The 20,377-nt window shown below is 43.3% G+C and overlaps 1 protein-coding gene across 6 annotated transcripts in view; it reads right to left on the minus strand.

Moving 5' to 3' along the window:
• The window catches only part of LOC106638771 (serine/threonine-protein kinase MARK2), a 72,778-nt gene that overhangs the window by 16,569 nt on the left and 35,832 nt on the right, over positions 1 to 20,377 (minus strand). For 4 of the 6 annotated variants that reach the window (XM_089589033.1, XM_089589030.1, XM_089589034.1 and 1 more), the window contains exons 3-12: positions 10,998 to 11,608; positions 7,200 to 7,428; positions 5,485 to 5,742; positions 4,476 to 4,854; positions 4,184 to 4,404; positions 3,994 to 4,105; positions 2,960 to 3,072; positions 2,686 to 2,887; positions 1,927 to 2,130; positions 620 to 818 (exon numbers count right to left, since the gene is read on the minus strand). In XM_089589033.1, coding sequence (XP_089445159.1) covers positions 620 to 818; positions 1,927 to 2,130; positions 2,686 to 2,887; positions 2,960 to 3,072; positions 3,994 to 4,105; positions 4,184 to 4,404; positions 4,476 to 4,854; positions 5,485 to 5,742; positions 7,200 to 7,428; positions 10,998 to 11,362 — 2,282 coding nt within the window. In that variant the 5' untranslated portion in view covers positions 11,363 to 11,608. The remainder of the gene's footprint in view (positions 1 to 619; positions 819 to 1,926; positions 2,131 to 2,685; positions 2,888 to 2,959; positions 3,073 to 3,993; positions 4,106 to 4,183; positions 4,405 to 4,475; positions 4,855 to 5,484; positions 5,743 to 7,199; positions 7,429 to 10,997; positions 11,609 to 20,377) is intronic. The other 2 variants (XM_089589031.1, XM_089589032.1) reach the window with 2 other exon arrangements.

The following is a 20,377-nucleotide window of genomic DNA, read 5'->3' on the forward strand; positions in this document are numbered from 1 at the left end:
AATGTATGGACAAAAAATGTGGTAGAGTATTATTATTGTTTACTTTGGTCTATTGAAATGTTACAAAAATGCACGTATGCGTGGCCATTTTACTTTAGTGAGAACGAGAGATCGACTTGGCAAGTATATTATACTTAGTTGAAGAAAATTCTAACGAGAGACAGAAACTGTCAGGCAGAGCAGCCAGCATGCTTGAGCGATGCAACAAAATAAAGTATCTTATTATAGGTATGAGAACACGTGATCGTGTGTGCGTGTCAGTAAGTGATATTGTTGGGTTAATTTCTCTTGCAACGCCTAAATTTACGTTCTAATGGTTCATTCTAACGTTAAGGGTTAGTGTTTTGTACAAAAGCTATTGATTAATTCGAAGCATCGGGTATCAACATAAACCTCTGTGTATTTGTGTGCTATAACATTTTCCAAAGGCATATCATTACTTGTATTTATCGTTCGTCTAATCATTATTGGACATTTTGTAGCTGAAACTATTTATTATTGTACAATCATCAGATTAATTGTTCGAGATTTATTCTGGTGCGCGGTATATTATTTACACTAAATTAGTCGAGAAATTCATAGAGGAAAATCGCATGGCAAAATCAAAACGTTGAAATACCTGGGCATGTCGTTCGTTCTTTCGGTGGAGGCGGACGCCGTTTTGGCCTGATCGTAGGATATGGTACTACGACGGCCAATAGAGCTAGGCGTAGGTGTACAACTTTTAACGGCTGTGAATCCTGTGTTCATCGTGTTAGTCTTGCCGACTCTCGTCTTGCCGCCAGGACTCGTACCGACGCCTAGAATGAACATTGTCACTGCAAGCCCTCATTAGATATGGTTCAACACAAAACAAAGCAAAATAAAACATGGAAACTTTTGTTCTCTCTTTGACTTTTTTTTCGTCTCTTTTCTTTTGCTTTTATTTTTCCTTCAAACGAAACAAGATCACAAGACATTTAAATATAAAACACAATGCGAGTATGCACGGATACTCGGAGAGACTCGCACTTGGTAACATATAAATACACAAATAATAATAATAAAAAAAAACGACAATTGTTTTAGAACCACCACCAGCAAAGCTTATTTTCACTTCCCTTTTTGATCCTTTTAATAATTAAACGTAATAACAACAAAAAAAAAAAAAAATGGAAAAATTCTGATAAAACTAGTTCTTTTTTCATCAAATAGTACTCACGTTTTAAAAATCTCTTTATCGAAGACAGGGCTGAGCAAAAATTTAGATACATTAAACAATAGAATATTTATTAATCATTAGGACATGGCAAAAAAATAGTAAATCAAATTAATAAGTTGTCAACTAGGCTAATAAATTTAAAAAACTCACAAGCATGTTGGAAGAACATACAGGTTTGGATAAAAAAAAAATGTTAATAAAAAAATCATTGTTAATATTTAGGTAGATGCTAGTGATGGATTTCGATTGTGTTTAAACGCACACTGATGTTTGCTCAATAGACACAAATGACATAAGACAACTGGTTCCTGAATAAACCAATAATTATTGATTTAGTCTGAGAATTAAAAGTAATAGTTTGTCATCCACATCTATTTAAATCGACATTTATGCGTTTTTCAACTTATCAATCCGTTATTCGATGCTGCCCAGCCCTGATCGAATGACTTTTAGTTATTTTACAAAAAAAAAGTATGAAATTTTTTTTTTTTCCAATAAATAGTTTGTTTTATAAAACAAGATGAGATAAAAAAACACAACCCCAAATAAAAAAAAAACTATCTGATTAGTTAATCCACTGCAACCAATTCCAAAGCAAACATTTGTATTGAAGCCTCGAAGCGATGAGGTACGAATGATGTCATTGCACGATACTGAGTTGGCAATAATAATTCGTGGAGTCTTGGTGAAAAAAATGTGGTTATCTGATGATGAAATTAACTCACTAGTATCAAGCTGTCCAGGGCTATTTTTTGGCGCAGATGGCCTAATAGACTCACGAGCTGCTCGTGCGGAATTTTCTTTAATTGTTGCTGCGTCCACGGTATTCTGACGTTTGAAATTACTACCACTTGTTCCAGTTACCGTTCCACCGGTCACAGCAGTAGCATGATTGTGGTTCGTTGTATTACCTGGACTTGGAGCTCCGCCTAAGAAGCAAATTCTAGTAGAACCATACGTCGACGAAAGACGCATCTTGCTTGTATTTTTATTAGCCACATATCGTCACAATCTTTTATTTCGTTAAATAATGAAAACAAGTAACAGTTGGAAAAAAGAAAAAAAATGTTTAAAGTACAGGTAAAGTTAATCATGAGATTCTTTGGATAACACCAGAAGGCTGCGCCGTCTTAGCAACAAGGAAAGCTTGACCTTAAATAACCTATGGCAATGAATCAGCCAAGATTTTCCTGCTGCAAGTAGGCAAGTTATTTTGTCATGCATGCGGTGAAACCGAGATGCGAGATCACACTCGTGAGCTAAAAAAAGGAAAGTACAAATATCATTTGAAAAGCCTGCAGGTCTGCAACGTCAGTATACTATAGTGTAAGCTGCGTTTTTGTAAAGAAATCGCGATCGCCGCCTGAGAGGACGACGACAACGAAAATTATTATTATTAATAACGTATCGCAAGAGGTCTGCAGTAGTAGCAGCGGCGTCAGTAGGGCTTTGTTTTGGCTGGTCGATTGCCTTGTTCGACTTACGAAGCGTTTCCGCACCGGATGAGGCTCGCCTGCTGGGTTTTGGGTTGCTCGCCGAGATGCTGCGGTGCACGCTACGATGCGAGGGACTCTGAGCAGCTCCTCCCGTCCCGGCACCGCCGCCAGCGCCTCCGGCCGAGCTGACCTGCGGTGGAATGTTGCGCAGTGATAAGGAGCTGCCTGACCTCGAGCCATCGCTTTCCGGCTGAAAGAGTTTTGATTCTTTGAATGTTGCAAAACACGAGCAAAAGGAATTTGCGTTTGACGTGTGACTTACGTCGTTGCTTTTCCTGCCAAGCAGCAAGTACGTCGCGAATACATCGTCGTATTTCGCTTGTGACAGTGAGTCTTCGATTTCACTTCGCGTGTAGCCCATACTCGCTAGTGCTTCTGTAACACACAGGCGTGGTAGGCATAGTCAAATCCATAAGTATCTTATCTAAACGTCTATACGCGTCAATAAGCAATCTAACAACTCTCTAAGTAATCATTTCCAAAAGTCAATGTAATCAAATTAATATAACTTTGCAAAAATAATTTAAAAAAAAAAAAAAAAAACAAAGATAAAACTAAGGAAAAATTTGATCTGGTTAATTTAATCACAAGTCTAAGTAAACAAAACAAACATTGAAAAATGGCATGCAGTTAACATTAAAAAATAATAAAAAAACAAAAAAACGAAAAAAACAAAGATACCAAATAAAAGAATTTAGCACAGTAATTATTATTGGTCTGATCGACATCTCTTTAGTTTAGATAAAACCAAAAGATATACACATGACCTTGACTGATCTTCGGCATCGTTGTCATTGCACGGCGACGCAGAGGCTGTCGCGTATGCCATCTACGCTTTTATACTTTTTATACATGGGCCCCCAGATACTCTCGCTGCACTCTTGAGGGCGAAACGAGTTTTCTTTTTCGTTTGTTTACGAGGCAGTTAGTAGAACAACAACAACAACACGAATTCGAAGCGAGACAGTGCAAGGATAGATAACAGTATCGAAAAAAAAAAGCGAGTATTATAGATTGTGCCTGGCTGTGTGTGTCCGCAGCAGCAGGAGCCTGGACGGAGCAGCAGCAGCAGCAGCAGTAGCAGCCCACACACAAATGAACGACAGTCTCGCCGATAGTTTTTTTTTTTTTTTTTTTTTTTTTGATCGGCGTATTTCCGGTTGTTGTCTTTTTTTTTTTTTTTTTTTTTTTTTTTAATTTTGTTTGTTCGTTTTAATTTCAAGCAGTTAGAGTGTCCGAATGCGATGCGCTTCTATCTATGACAAGAACGGTAAGTAGTAAGTGTTATGTACATACTGGCAGACTCACCTATCCTCTTGTGGTCTTTGTAATCGGGCTCTGGTTCTAAGTACGGTTTCAACTCGTCGTCTTCGTAACCCATGTTCATCCACTTGTCCTTCATAATAGTCTGTGTAAAATTAAAGAATCGTTATATACATGTTCATACTCGATGGGTATACATTTACCAATAATAAAAATGATTTACCTCCAATGAGGCCCGTTTCGTGGGATTGAGCACCAAAAACTTTTTGAGCAGAGCCTCGCAGTCCGTGGACATGTAGAAGGGAATCCTGTACTTGCCCCTGAGCACCCTCTCGCGCAACTCTCTGAGCGTCGAGCCGTCGAAGGGCAGAGAGCCCGACACGAGGGTGTAAAGTATCACGCCGAGCGACCACACGTCGACCTCGGGACCGTCGTACTTTTTACCTGAACCACAGTCACAGAAGGTCACAATCATTCGAAAGATGATGAACAATGCAAGCAAATTGCAAGGGTACCTTGAAACAACTCGGGCGCGGCGTAGGGGGGCGAGCCGCAAAAGGTGTCGAGCTTGTTGCCGGGCGTGAACTCGTTGCTGAAGCCAAAATCGGCTATCTTGATGTTCATCTCGCTGTCCAGCAAGAGATTCTCGGCCTTGAGGTCCCTGTGTATGATCTTCTTTTGGTGGCAGTACTGCACGGCCGAGACGATCTGCCGGAACTTGGCTCTGGCCTCCTTCTCCTTCATCCGGCCGTGGAGCACGAGGTAGTCAAAGACCTCGCCCCCGCTCGCGTACTCCATCACCAGGTACAGCGTCTTCTCCGTCTCGATCACCTGGAAGAGCTTCACGATGTTCGGGTGGTCGAGCATCTTCATTATCCTGACCTCGCGGAAAAGCTGCAAGAAATCCGAAATTACGCACATTACAGGTATTGTCAATGATCAATCAATCGCAATAAAAGACAAACTATGAAAGCATATCCATAGTAATTACACACTGCATAAGCCCCCCCCCCCCCTCTTGTCCGATTTGCTGTTGTTTACAATGACACATCGCGAAACGATTACAACAGACCGAGAAAGGAGGACAGCGCCCCATTGACTTTTCATCATTCGCTTGACAAACGGTCCTCGCAGGCGGCTCTCCTCTCCCCCCTTGGTCGATCGTATCACATTCGACACGTATACGTATACGGATGGTACTTCGAGAAACAAGTTGACATTGCGAAGGGGATTACGTTCAAGCATCCCCCATCTGCTGTTACTGCACTTTATAGAACAGGTGAGTGCTGAGTTGGCGGAGAGGGCCATTTAAAAGCTCGAGGTGCAGTCAAAAAGAAAGTACCCCTTGCGCAATCGACCATGTCAATAACAAAATTAATCGGCACCAGTGCAATTGGCACCTCCTTCTTCCGTTGGTTGCCATCGCGCGCAGTCAACATTAATTTGATGAAATTGGGGGGAAAAAGAAAGAAAGGAAAAAAAAAGGAAAAAAAAAAGGAAAAAAAAGCAATAGTGTACACGCACCTTTTGCAGACTGCCCGGATTGAGTTGCGTCTTGTCGATGATCTTGATGGCGACCTCCTTGCCCGTGGGCACGTGCTTGGCGAGCTTGACCTTGGCAAAGTTGCCCTTGCCGATGGTCTTGAGGAGCTTGTACTTGCCGATGTGCGGCTCCTCGGACGTCCTACTGCGTGACGAGAGTCGCGCCGCGCTCGGCGCACCAGCCGCGGTGCCGCCCGACACGCCGCCCCCGCCACCTCCCCCGATGATGCCATCGTTTGCCTGCAACATCCACGAATCGACGGGCACGCGGACGCAAGCCACCCCACCAAAAATCAACATTATTAATCATCATCATCATTTTGTATTCACATATATATATGTATTTTAAAAACAAAACAATTGAACATATAGGCAAGTGGATGACGATGAAGGGGTAAAAGGAGGCTCGGGGGTCATCGCGAGTCATCATCGTACACAGCCACTGCAAGAGGGAGCAATTATCAACGAGTACAAAAAAAAACAAAAAAAACAAAAAAAAAAAAAAAAAAAAAAAAAAACTATACATCATGTACAAGCTGACGGGGAAGAGAGTGTACATGTTATAGAGTATACGTAGGAGAAAAAGCCCTGCCTTGGCCTCGTCCGCCCTGGCGTGCGAGGAGCGCGCGCGACCATCTTGCCGAGGCTGCTTGGTCGCCCGCAAGCTCGAGGTGGCCGTAGCAGCTTGCTGCTGCTGGTGGTGATGGTGGTGGTGGTGCTGCTGCGAGTACGGCTTTTCGTTGCTCGACGACGTTGTTGTTGTTGTTGTTGCTGCTGCTAACGCAGTCGTGGTAATCGAGCAACTAGCACCAGCACCCGCACCACTAGCACCGGCACTAGCCGTCTCCGAGGACGGCGGGTTAACAGTAACCCCCTTGCAGCTGCCACTACTATTCGACGACGTAGCTACGGTGATGGTGGTGGTGGTGGTAGTAGCTGTGACAGGCGTCGTCGGCTGCAAGGGAAGCTGTTCCCGGGCGGTCGCCATCCGCCATCCGCTCCGACTTTCTCTGCACGCTCTCACGGGTCTGTACACCCAACTACACGGACTCCCCGACTATCGTGTCACTTGTGTCTACACTATATTATATTATCTACCCATGCAGGCATACGTGTGGCTACATAGCACGTATACCCTCGGCTCGCTTGCAAAGCGCACCGTATAAATTATATACATATCATACGTGCAGATACAGGGGGATGATGGCTGGCTGGCTGGCGCCTCTCAAGGGGTGGTGGTGGTGGTGGTGGGAGGCCAGGGGATCGATACTCGACGACTACCAGTCTTTGGGGGAGGAGGGCTACGACGACGAGAACAACTCGCACGGCAGCCCGCGCCTGCGCGCCCCCCCCCCCGAATATGTACTTGTTGCTCCCGCGAGTTGTGTAGTGCCTATATACACACATGCCACCACCATCGGCAAGTAGGTATACATATTATATATTTTATCAAGGGGGAATAATAATAATAATAATGATAATCCAGTATATATATACTGTGTGGGAGCGACGTAGCGCCCTCATTTCCCTCCTTCTCCTCGGCGCAAGTGCGCTGGAGGGTGGGTGGAGAGTATGGCTTTGTCGATGTATTTATTAATCGTGTGATGTAAGTTAATGGAAAACAGAATTGCGGACGGATAAGAGAGAGAGAGAGAGTAGGCCGTGTCTTGTTGTCGTTGTTGCGGAGAGAGGGTTACCTCGAGATCGATGGGCCGGGTGCTCGGATTGTTCAACTTGGCGACGGCTCGGTGCATCCTCTGGGGCGTCTCGAGTTCCGGGCGCCGGCGCGCGTCCGAGGCGGCGCGCGCCAACTTCATCGCCATGGCCGGGGTGCCGTGGGACGCTCGGGCACGGCTCTCGTAATTGAAGGAACTACGGAACGCCTCTCCGCGATCCATTCCCCCTCGGCGACTCGGCACGAACCTACTTTTCCACACATTTTTTTTTTTTTTTTTTTTCTCCATATTACATTTTACCGGTACATCACACACGCCGCGTACACAGCACACAACGTCACGCATGTACAAAGATGAAACTTGCTTAACAACGTTTACTTCATCGGTGAGGTTTGTCGATGACAAAATAAACGATAACACGATGATCGTCGCGTGCATGGCTCGCTGGTGCGTCGATGGGAAAATAAAATACACATGCAATTCCATCGGCTTTTAAATATATTTAAATGAATTTCTCCTTCGTCGGAGGATTGACCTCCCTCGAGCCTAATGTGCGTGATCCATGGATTTATAAATTGCCCCCCTCCCCCCTCCTCTCGATTAAACATATATATCATGGACAACAAAGTCTAGTGGTAGGTTTAGGTTACTCAAACGATATATGCTTTTTGAAAAGTTGAAAAAAAAGGTGTATTTGGTTTTCTCGTGGCTAACAAAGGGTGCTTATCTTATCTCTCCATCTACGACGCTACAAGTTTCGTTTTTTTTTTTTTTTTTTATTGTTTCGGTGAAATAATTTGTTTTTACTAGCTGCTGAATCACGGTATACCGAACGAACAATCATATCCTGCTTTTGAATACCAAAGTCACGGAAGAATCCCGTTAGAATCAAACCATGTGGAGATGCATAATCAATGGCATACTCCCTATACACTATACTATCAGTGGTTCAATGATCAACTATGTAATAATATACAGGTTGCCAACATTAAGGTAATTTAATTCCTTTAGGGGGAGAAAAATGGCTTGTTTCAGTATTTTTTCCTTTTTAATTTTTTAGTGATAATCCAAGGGTAAAAATAAAAACTCTGAAGCATCTTTCTTACCCCAAAACTGCCCGAAAAATCGACCGTGTGAAAATGTCAAATCAACAGGTGACTTTAGAAAAACCCCCAAAGGGGTGCATGATTCGGTCTTTATCAATATTTTTTCCACTATCGTCGATTGGTTGATTATTCACCCGAAACTGAAGTAAATAAAACAGGAAATCCGTAATCGGTTGTTAACATCGTTGTCGTTCACGGTGAATGATAATGAATAGACGCTCTTTCCTGTTTTCCTTAATTGTTTGTTTTTTTCCCCAAAATCTGTTTCACCACAAGGCACGACGAACAAATAATCTACCTTTAAACGATACAATGAAAAAAAAAAAGAAAAAAAAAAAAAAACACAATTCAACGCATTCGAAGAAATAATATCTGAGAACGAGAACAAAAGTGACAGCGCTATGAATAGAGGAAGAGAAAAAAAATCCGAGGAAAGCGATGTCGTAGCCCAACCATCGTCTGGTTCCCCTCCCGCTTTATAGATCACGCTGCTCTTCCAAACACACGCTGTATAGCCCAAACCAGGCAAGACCCATTTTACAAAAGTCAACGTACCGCGCGGCTGTACGATTGATAATAAATTCTTATTACTGCCGTATACAACGAAATGGAAATTTATTTTATGAGCGACATACCCTGTGCGATGTGTATGAAAATTTTGTCCGAATGAATTTTTTAGAGCAGACGAGTTTCGAAAGTGGTTATACACGCGTCGCTTTTTATTCCACCGATTTTTATCGGCGTAATTGGCAGGGATATAAATATGCTCGTTGCGTCACTCGCAGACCGATCGATCGAAAGTACAGCAACCACACCGGACTTTGCCTACAACTTTTGTGCCAGAAAACTTGAAGATTTGCTCGCGTTGTTTCTTTTTTTTTTTTCAATCAAAAGATCGGTACTACATACACGTGTGTTTTCACAAACGAGTTTACACAACAAACGAGAATCGAGTTAGAGTTTCGTTGTACCAAAATACACGCGGTCGATCAAAATAGTGTCTGGAAATTCCTAATGGGCATGAGTTACAATAAAGAGAATAGGAGAGAGGAGGGCCGAGTGTGGCCGGCTATGGTGGCGCAATCGATGAAAGCTATTCTCGAAGGATAACATCCAATTATAATACGATAGCGGCCCATGGTATGCGGCTCACGAAAATGCGGACCAAAAATACTCGGGCAAAAACAAAAAGTTTCCATATAGAAATTAAAGAATACAATTTTTTTTGTTTTTTTTGTTTTCAAGTATAATATATACATTTCGATAGTTGGCGTACGAAAATAGATTGTGACTTCACTGTTTGGGGTATCGATACGTAAACTCCGTTTGGAATAAACGAACGGGGGAGCCTTCGACTTCAGCCTCGATTTCGCAAGCAAATATTTTGTACGCGGCTCCTACAGTCGCTCTCGCGGATGAAAGCGATAAGGGCCCCAAAAACGGGAAGCCAAAGTCCTCGTATATCGCAATTATTAGTCAATATGCTCGGTCATTCAAATATAATTAACATCGCGTTATCTTATAATGCACGTATACATATACACATTGAACACGACACAGGAAATTCACGGATTCAACGGCAATCGCCGAGGAGGCGCACACGTTGTATCTTCAAGTATATACATATGTTTCCTCGAGCGACGCAACGAGAGATATACACGCTCTAATCGACAGACCCGATAGCGAATAGCTTGTAGACTCAACTAATGGTCTTTTTTTTTTTTTTATAATTTTCAAAAACTACTAACGAGGCGTTTTTTTTTTTTTGATATTACAATGGTCCTCGAGAAAAACCTAGGTTGTAATAAAACTGTACGCAACACGTCTACTGGATTACCCTATAACCGAGCAGCGAAGCGAATGAAAAAACAAATTCACCGCCCCAGTTGCGTAACACAACTGTATAGGCTGTATTAAGCTAGTTTCTACTTTCTACATCGCGGCGTTACCACGCTCTCGCGTGGGGAAGGAGGAAATAATGCACAACGGCCTGCGTATATCCTATACACCCAATGTTACAATACTCTATGCTTCTTGGTTTGTATGAAAAAAAAAAAAAAAAAGAAAAACCAATGATACCGCAAGAGAGTCGATGCCGTTGTACCAACATATATATAATGGTTCGGTAACTCTATATGCCGTGATTAGTGAGTGTAAAAGAGATCCCGAGAGAGAGAGAGAGAGAGAGAGAGAGAGAAACTTTTTCTCGGTTGCGCTCACCACGTCGCAAATGCAAAAAATCAGTCAGAGTCACGCGTACTTATGCGTACGCGTAAAAGAGGCAACGAAGCGTCGAGGCTGAAGAAAAAAAAAAAAGGGGGGGGGGACGATGTAAGTAAGCGAGAGAGGCAGATAACTCGGAAGCGAGAGAGGATAAATAGCCGGCTGATCGGTAAGACGAGCTGTGCAACAAATGCACAAGTAATACTATAATCTGGCTAGAAAAAAAAAAAATAATGGTACTGTTAGCCATACATAATATAATCACATATGTATATGCATCGAGATGCGGCTAGTTGATCGAGCTATAGCTGCCATGGCGCGACGACGATCGTGTTATACGTTTAATACTTGTTTTTCCCCAAAGTAAAACCTGGCGAGTTGGCATAAAATACCAACCAATACGTGAGTAAAGAAAAAAAAAAAAAAAAAAAAAAAAGAGAGAGAGAGCACATCCATTCATCCGTAGAAATAGAGAGAGAGCGGTGTTTACCGCTCTTGTTCTTGATCGGCGGTGGCACCGAGGTCCTTCTGTTCTTTGTAGCGCAGAAAGGCTTCGTAAAATTTCTGGGTGGTGGCGGACGCGTTGTTGTCCTCCTTGGGCCCGGCGGCGGCCATGGTGTTCACCTCGATCGAGCGGACCTGCTTCTCCAGCTGCGACAGCGCGTCGTCCTTGCCCTCCTGGCACGAGCTGCCGTTTGTCGTCACCCCCGTGTTGTTGTTGTTGTTGTTGTTGCCGGCGTCTACCTTGCGCTGGCCTATCACCATGTTCAAGCTCACGGGGCCCTGGCGCTCCGGACCGGATGGCGCGCTTCTCGGCGCCTGTGCCACGGACCTCCTCCCGTTCACGCTCATCATCTTCCTGTCTCCCACGGTGCAAAGTTACGCTCGCCTCCTCTGGTTTATCCAGTTGTAGCTGCTCCGGAGTCTCGAAAATCTAAGCCTCGCGTTGCAACCGCGTCACATCCTCGGCTGGCTAATTGTTCAAGTGCTTTTTTGTTTTGTTTTTTTGTTTTTCCTTTCGAGTCGCGCGCAACTATCGGCAGATCCTCAACGGCGGCAGTGGGCAACTCTTCCCGATGTCTCGGTACAGGCTCCTGAGATCTGCGTTGTGGGACACAATATTGCGCATCGTTATAACACGTCTGCAACGTCTCCTCGGAGACGCGAGTTTTTTTTTTTTTTTTTTTTTTTTGCTCGCTTTTCATTGCCATTCATTCACGACACTGACGGGCTTCTACGCTTAATTATTATATCATTGATGGCAAAAAAAAGGAAAAAAAAAAAAAAAAAAAATTAACAAGTAATAATTATAATGATAACCACCACCATTTGCACCCCACTAATAATATAATACGTATATGTTTATATAATGTGTGTGTGTATATATTATATATGCAATGCACAACCAACCAACCAACTTGAATGTACATAGAGTTTATTCTACCAACTCTTGCGCGATGCTCGAGCTCTTGGGCTCATAAATCTTGTAAGTATGTAATATTTACACTCGAGTACAAACTGACGGAGAAGCAGAGATAACAATGAGTAATGATAACGATACATACAGTGACATAGTCGTCGTCGTGATAATGATAATAATAATAATAACGTATAGAGTTTACAAGAGACGAGACTGAGTTGAGCAATAGTATTATATTATACTCGTATGGATGAAAAGCTGGTTTTTTAGGGAAAAAGTTGTAACGATAGTTAATAAGTCACAAATAGAGAGGAAGTCGTGTAAAAAAATGAAAAACTATACTTGCGTCCGAAGCCACTGGCCCGCCACCTCAAGCGCCTATATACCTTTGTTTGTTCCAAGAGAAGCGAGTATAAGACGTATATATAAAAGAAAGAGCGTGGAATAGAGAATACATATATATATATAAAATAAAAGAAAAAAAGTTATGTAGAGCGGAGAGCAGGTTACCCGCAAGAACTGGGGGAGGGGGGGGGGAAGAGAGGCCCCGGCAAGGCAGCGAACCGCGACTGCGCCGTACAATAAACGTATACATACAACCACCAGCCTACATTTGTATTGTATATACATTGCCCGTGGCAGCTGTGTGCACCGCGCACTCTGTATACAATACAAACTCTATATATCGGTAAAATAAAAAGACCGAATCCACCGACTGGACGTTGGTGTACATAAGTAACAATTATTTTTTCTTCTTCTTTCAATTGCTGCCGCTTTTTGCCGTGACTCGTGCCTTTGATAAGAGACAGCGCGGCGTTTCTTATCACTCGAGTACAGAATATATTGTACCAATAAGAGATACACGCACGAGCAATGGGTGGTAGGTACTGTGACTCTCACGCGGCTTGCACCGCGTTATATATATATATATATATGTATATGTACGTAGACCCGCGGTTGTTGTAATACACTCCGCTTGAAAGACGAGACTTTCATCTTAATGTCCGAGTTCACGTGACGTTGTGTGGGTTTTTGTAGAGGCAGAAGCTAGTTCTCTTAATTGACGAATCAAAGTATAGGAGACGCGCCACGTATTCAATGTACAACAAGGAGATTGTTGTTGTTGTTGTTGGTGCTGCCACGTGGTTTTGAGTTGTTTGCGATACCGCGGTGTGGATTCATGGATTTCAATTAAAAAGTAACAATCGCGTTTTTTTCCAGTTTATGCAGTATAAAACGCGCGCAGTGTTTTTGATACGTCGCGAAAGTCATTTTTCTAATTTCCAACATCTCGCACTCTCTGATCTTACAAGTTTGAATTTGAATATATAATTTGTTTACATGTTTTGAAAAATGATGGTTGCATAAATTTTCGCGGTATCAATTAGGGGAAGAACATTATCGTATGACTTGCTCAGTCTTTAAACCACCGAAGCACCAATGTGTAGATTATAAAAAGTACGTATAATAGTACGGAGTGGAAGTAGAATGCGCGTATTTTTTTCAACATTTCTCGGAACAAGGCGTTAGCTTTACATCATTATTGCGAATGTAAAACTCAAAGGAAGTGCAAACCGAAGGTTTAATCGATACAATGGCTTCTCGTGACAGTATAATACAAGGCGTAAAGTATAGATGTATGGGCAGTGCAGGAAAAGAAAGCAGCAGCAGAAAAAAAAAAAAAAAAAATGTTGTGTACACCCATTGGTTTGAATTAATGGAACCAAACGGCTGTAGCAACTTTAATACAGATAAGAGTAAATTGAAGAATAACAGTAAGCACGCATATATTACTAATTGATGCTATTGGGAAAGAGAAACAAATATTTATGCTATCGCTTTTGTGGAGGTACCCGCTAGCTGGTACAAAATAATAGTCATAAAGTAACTACTATTATCTAGAAAATACCCATAGTCGGCATCCTAATGAATTCATCCAAACTATTTCAAGCCACGAAAAACATTTGTTTATCAATTCTTGTAGAAACGATCAAGTACTTTCTGGTATTTTTCTCGAACGACAAAATTGTTCGAGATTTCAGAAATATTTTCTACTACTTGGACTATTTAGATGTTATCAATAGTTATTTGTCTCAATAATCAGAAGTAAAAAATCGATTTTAAGTTTTTTCGCTTGTTTTATCAACATGTACGTTATAGTAAGAAAACAAAATATAGTTACAATGAAAATTCGAAAGCACGCGTCTTTTTCAACGCATCACCAAAAATGCCATTGGTAACTTTTGCCTATGTGTACCTATAAGCCATGATAGTAATTTATGCATTAAACGTAATGCAATTCCCATTTTTTTATTAAATAAAACGTCCAATTTCACCCCAGCAGCGAAATACAGTCGAGAAGAAGAAACGTTTTCAAAATAAGCGAAAATAAATCTCGATATTGACCTCGTGCTTTTACTTGGACGCGTCACCGTATCCTGAGGGCAAACGAGCACACTTTTAATCTACGACAATCATTAGTCAACGCGACTCGCTGTTTTATGTTTCGTGGTGCCGTGACATCATTCAAACGCCACTTTCTCCCTTACACGAAGCATCACACGGTAAGGTATAAGTACGTCTGCCCCGTACGAGTAAAAACCTACCGTGACGTTGGGTCTGAGTACTGTCGACGACAACACGTCAAAAGTTTTGTTGAAAACTATATGACGTGATGAAGTATTTTTCCTTTGCACCGCAATACAATCACACCACAACAAGTAACTATCACGGACACGCACGCACGTATACAATATACACTGCACCGTTACGCAAAATGATGATTTGTCACTTTAAACAACTACACGTGTATCACAATATTATCAAATAGTATATAATTATAAAAAAAAAAAGCTCAGCGCTATAGCAACGAGGCACACCGTTTATAATGTAACATACAGCTGCTGGTGCTCCACGATGAGCCTACCACTACCAACTAACGCACAAAGTGATTCTCGTCGCCTTTCTCTGCGCCTCGACGTGCGTTTGTGTATTAAGCGCATACATATAGGTACAATACGCGTCGCCGTATCACAATGAGCGTACTATACCCACCTATACACATGCAATATATACACACTATAAAAGATATTGTCCCTCTAATCGCCTTTTTTTTTTTTAAGTGTGACATTTTCCAATAGAGGCGCGACTCGTGCTCTTTTTTACAGCACAAAATATAACGATTGCGATAAGACCGAGAAGTGAGCATATATACGAATGTTACAAGTGGGGGAGGGAGGATAAACTTTGTACACGATGTTTTTTTCCATTAAACGCGGTATTCTCCTCGAGTATAATATTATAATAACAACAATATACCCCGTAATAACAAGCATAATGCGTGTACAATATTATAATATATACGAGCTAGCTCGCGGGAGACAGCTGTCGCGGAGGATCGAGTTACAAGCATCAGATCGACCTTGCAACTTTACACTTGTTGAACGATCCGCTCACGTGGATGTGCGCGTGTGCTGATGCACATTGCACACTTAAGCACATGGGTGTTGTAAGTTGTATACCCACGATCCGTCGATGCAGTCCAAGTGACTTTCTATACAGCGATCCGATCGTGATGAGGGAGGTTTTTTTTTTTTACGAAAGAATTGTCGTTCCGTCCCATTCGCGTCGCCGGATAGGTATATAATATACATACACACGGTTTTGGCGGAGGCGCTCCCTCGTCCCCACCCCCATCCAACCGAGTTTTCTGCGGCCGTCTCCTCTCAGTCGGTTACATAATGTTACCCGTGGCTAATTTTGTACCGAATTCAACTACATTCTCGACCACGTGCGTACACAATATACACCTATATACGCATACACGTGCGATCTTTCTCTACATCCCTGGATTTCGGGCGTCGAACGCGTATATGTATATACCTATTTATAAAGGTATGGTGTATAATTTGAGCTACCGATCGCGGGTTATCGTATTTAGTGCACGCATTACATTTATAGGACGAGATGAAAAACACCGGGGGCGCAAAAATTCAATTGTTATACCACGGTTTGCCGGTAATGCGAGTGCACAGTTTTTTTCCAATACCCTTATCGTGTATATACATACGTTACGTGCATCGACATATTATATCGTGACTGCACGTATATATATATATATACAAACAGCGAGAAAAGATAGAGATTTATCGGCAAGGTCGACTTTCGGGGAAGCGCGAGTACAACGCGCGAGGTATTATCGCGATACGAGCCGTGCATCTGCACGATCACGCCGCCGTCAACAACATGTAACGGACCGTCGACTCATACGAGGACTGCAATTGACTGCAATTAGTTGAATCGTTCGGCTATCTATTTTTTTTTTTTTTTTTGTTTTGTTTTTTTTTTGCCGTGACTGCTGTTATTATCGTCATTAGTCTTGCGTATATGAATCGGAATCGGATACGGCTCGATGCGGCCTATACGAATGCCGACCGATTTCCCGCACGGCGACGGAAATCGGCGCATAAAATAGGGAATCGAGCGTATACATATATACAATTCTGGATGACTGAAAAACGCTGTCGTCAGAAGAAGAGAGAGAGGGACTCGAAGGTGTACGAAGATCGGCAGCACGATCGGCAAGATCGGAGACAGCCGAGGAAGGCTTTTGCACCATGAGTCACCCAACACTCTCGCGAACGGAGCGCGTTTAAACGCAATACATGTATATATGATACTTGGGTGCGAGCGAGGTGGAAGAGAAAGAGAGAGAGAGAGAGAGAGAGAGAGAGAGAGAAAAAAGGAGCGGAAGAAAGTGTCGGTGTGTCCACGTATATATGCACGGGTGTATACGCGTGTGCGTGTGTACGTACCTATACAATAATCATAATGGCGATAGTAGTGTATAAATGGGCAAAGTCAGCCGAGCGTAGAGAGAGAGAGAGAGAGAGAGAAAAGTCGGAGCCGAGCGGAAAGCCCGGCTGGGACGACCAAGCAGTGCGGGCACTCTGGGTTCTATATATAGTAATATACGCAAGTAACCTGATGTAAGAAGAGAAAAATATAAATATATACGAGAGAGGGCCACAGAGAGAATCGGAACATAGGTAGTAAGTATGCAGAGAGAGACGCAGAAAAGCGTGAAGGCAGGCGCAGGCAGGTATAAGGTATATAAGAGAGCGAGAGAGTGAAAAAGAGAGGTAGTAGACACAGAAAGGTGCGCGGGTAGGTATATGTATAGTACACGTATTATATACTTATACGCGTACTTATTACACGCTGCCTACTGCTCTTGTTCTCCGTCCGTCCTTCTGTTTTTAAATATACTTGGGCTGTATATTGGGAGCCAAGCCCGATTTACAAAAGATAATGGAAAAAAAAAAAAAAAAAAAAAAAAAAAAAAAAAAAAAAAAAAATGAAAAAATGAAAATTGAAAGCGACAAACGGAGAGAAAAAGGGCAAAAGCGAGAATTGTAAGCAGGGAGGAAAAGCCCAACACGCAAATGGTACGACATGTAGGTAGGTGTATATTATACGCTAAACAGGTATCGTGTTCGATATATACATATAATATAAGTATATGTCGGAAGAGAGAGAGAGAGAAAACTCACTCGTCTCCTGAGAGCGATCACCATCCTCGCGGGTGCTTTTGCTGTCGGTATGGCTGTCGATGGCTGTAACGTACAGGTTTGCGGGCAGAGGCGCAGCCATCCGGCGACGAGGCACGTAGGTGTATATATATATAGATAGTACACAGATAAGAGCTGTTGCCCGAGACACAGCACACACTCGCAATCACAATCTCTCGGCTACAGTCGCACGTATTATCTCCGTGGATGTGTGTAACTTGCCTTGCTCTATATCGGTACACGATCGGCAGCAAAAATCACCAACTCTTATTGTTATTTCTTCAATTTTTCTTCCATTCGTAATTCAATGTTGCTTCTTCATTTTCTTTGTCCCTCGATGATGATGGTTGGCGATAGCTGCAGATGATTACACCAGGCGCACAGGTATAGAGTGTACAAATGAGCACCCGATAGTTTCACCAACTCCGAAACAATCGACAGAAACGCGACGAAACAACTCTCGCGCACACATATATATACACACAAGTGTTGTTGTATATTACGTGCCACAAAGTCCGGGCCCTCTCTTCCTGCGCTCTCTTTTGCCTCTTCCTACGTCATCCGCCCACCGGAGTGTGTTTTAAACCTTGTGTGTGTGTGCGAGCGCGTGTCCGGGCGTATCGATATATTATATACCGCTCTTGGGCCGCTCTCTGCTGTGTATTATCGTATACAGCAACGTGTAGGTACCGCTGTTGGCCGTGTGCTCCGAAAAATAAAAAGTCGAGAGCTGGAGGCGCCGCTCTGCTACCTCAACCCAATCGTTACAACGCTGCGCAGGGACACCGGTGTCGATCGACGCCGCACCAGTTGCACGAGCTTTTGAAGAACAACACGTTTAAAAGTACGTGCACGGAGAAGGGGGTGGGGCACACCGCACTACCACTTGTCACACATGCACTCGCGAGGGCCTCTATGACATTGACGTGGATGTTATACGTGAGGGATGGGGGAGGGGGAGGCGGTGCGAGGAAAATCACTGGATACGATAGTTTGCCCAGAGTCCACGTGGCAGAGGCTCTACGAGCTCCTATACCGATACTCGACGCATATACGGACCAGTGAGAGCCGACTCCGCTTTGAGCCAGCGGGTAAAAAATTGAATCAAAGAAAGAAAGGAAAAACAAAAAAAAACAAAAAAAGGAACGGAAGAGTACAATCGGCGTCGTCGTCGAGGTGCACGCGGCACTGAAGACGCGGCACGACTGCTGTTGGTCGGTGCGTCGCTTCGCGGTGCCGTGATACTCGTAAAGTCGTAAGTATATACCTACAGTTAGCCAGAGAGAGAACAGCCCGAGCTCGGTCTTTCTCTCCGTGCCCGGCGATGTTGTAGCTGCGGCCACCGCGACCAGCGCCGTCGCGTGTGTGTGCACACCTACATATTATACACAGCACAGCCAGCGGAGCGTGCGGTAATGTTGTACCTATACACTCCCCGAGGAAGAGCGAAAGAGAGGGGCCTCTTTTTCTTTCTTTTAAAAGGCCCCTCCTCTTCCTCCTCCTCCTCCTCCTCGTCGACGACGCACTCGACGCTCTACTTTGGCGAGAACGAGTCATCTTCTTCCGTCTCCTCTTTCTTTCTTTCTTTCTTTTGTGCAGCGCCCCCGGCTCGCGTAAGATACCGATTTATACACCACCGACGCTCCCGTACCCAAAGTGTATAATGTTACATTGGTTGCAACAATCGTTTCGGTTGCTTTATTTTCTATACATTATATTATGCTCTGTATAGCGGAAAAAAAAGGAGAGATCGGTCCGAGGTTGTGGCGATGAATCATCTCCAGGATACGGTAGCTGCATCGCGAAGAGTATAATTTACACGGGGTGCCTCGTATGTGCGCTCACGTGATGCCTTTCTTGCCGGAAATTAGCGGTTGCGGGAGTTTCTTCCTCGCGCGTCAGCGCATCTAAAGGCGCTCGCGTGCGAATTGTGCGAGCAGCGCGCCCCATCCGACCGACCATTTCATTGGAGCGAGCACCGTTTTTTTTTTTTGTTTTTTTTTTGTTTACCCTCTGCTCAGCTCAGCGTGATCCCTGTCCCTTCGTCCTATATTTTTCCCCTTCAAAATGTACTACTTGATGCAACAGCCGAGGGCTCATGTACAGCTTTCAAAAGCTCCAAACCGATCGTCGACGCGCAGCATGTACACCGCAATGAAATCGATCAGAAAATCGGTATGAGCAAAAGAGGTGCTAAAACCAGCTGCACACCGTATCGCAATTAAAAATAAAACGCTAGAGAAAAAAACAATACGCCTCGAGAGCTCTCACGTTTCGCACCGTAAAAAAATTCCGTGGTTCCTGCCTCGTGCGTTTTTTCCACTACCGTATTGCACACACGCACTTTTCCCCGGTGAATTTATACGTGCGCGTACAACAGTAGCAGCAACGATGGAGATCGGCGATCGACCCTCGCTAACGGTACTGTATATATACACATATAATACCAACACCCAAGGCCTCTCTGCGTTGTACATTGTACCTGTGTATACATATATAAATTTATAAAGTGACACACGCTCCGTTCATTCAGCAAAGATGGCGTTACCGTGCTATCACTGCGCGTGAAGTTGTTAAAACTATCGTCAGAGAGAAACCCGCGACCTTTGCTTCCTATACTCACACGCCACACATATATCTATGTGTATATGTGCTCTTCGAGCATTGCACTTTATGGTGTAAAAAAACAACAACAACAACAACTTGGCTGTTGTGCGTACACTTTCTCCTTCGGTACTTATGCCCGTGATTTTCCACAAGAACGGGTTTTCTCTCTCACATGTACACTCAATTATTCTCATTATGATAATGATGCCTGATCCAAGATTATAAAAGTAAAAACGCCAGACGAGTCATTTTCTTATATTATTTCATTACGAC

This window comes from Copidosoma floridanum, unplaced genomic scaffold (assembly GCF_036245765.1).
Source record: "Copidosoma floridanum isolate Cflo_tuat_1 unplaced genomic scaffold, Cflo_Japanese_pri ptg000007l, whole genome shotgun sequence".
Lineage (NCBI taxonomy): Eukaryota > Metazoa > Arthropoda > Insecta > Hymenoptera > Encyrtidae > Copidosoma > Copidosoma floridanum.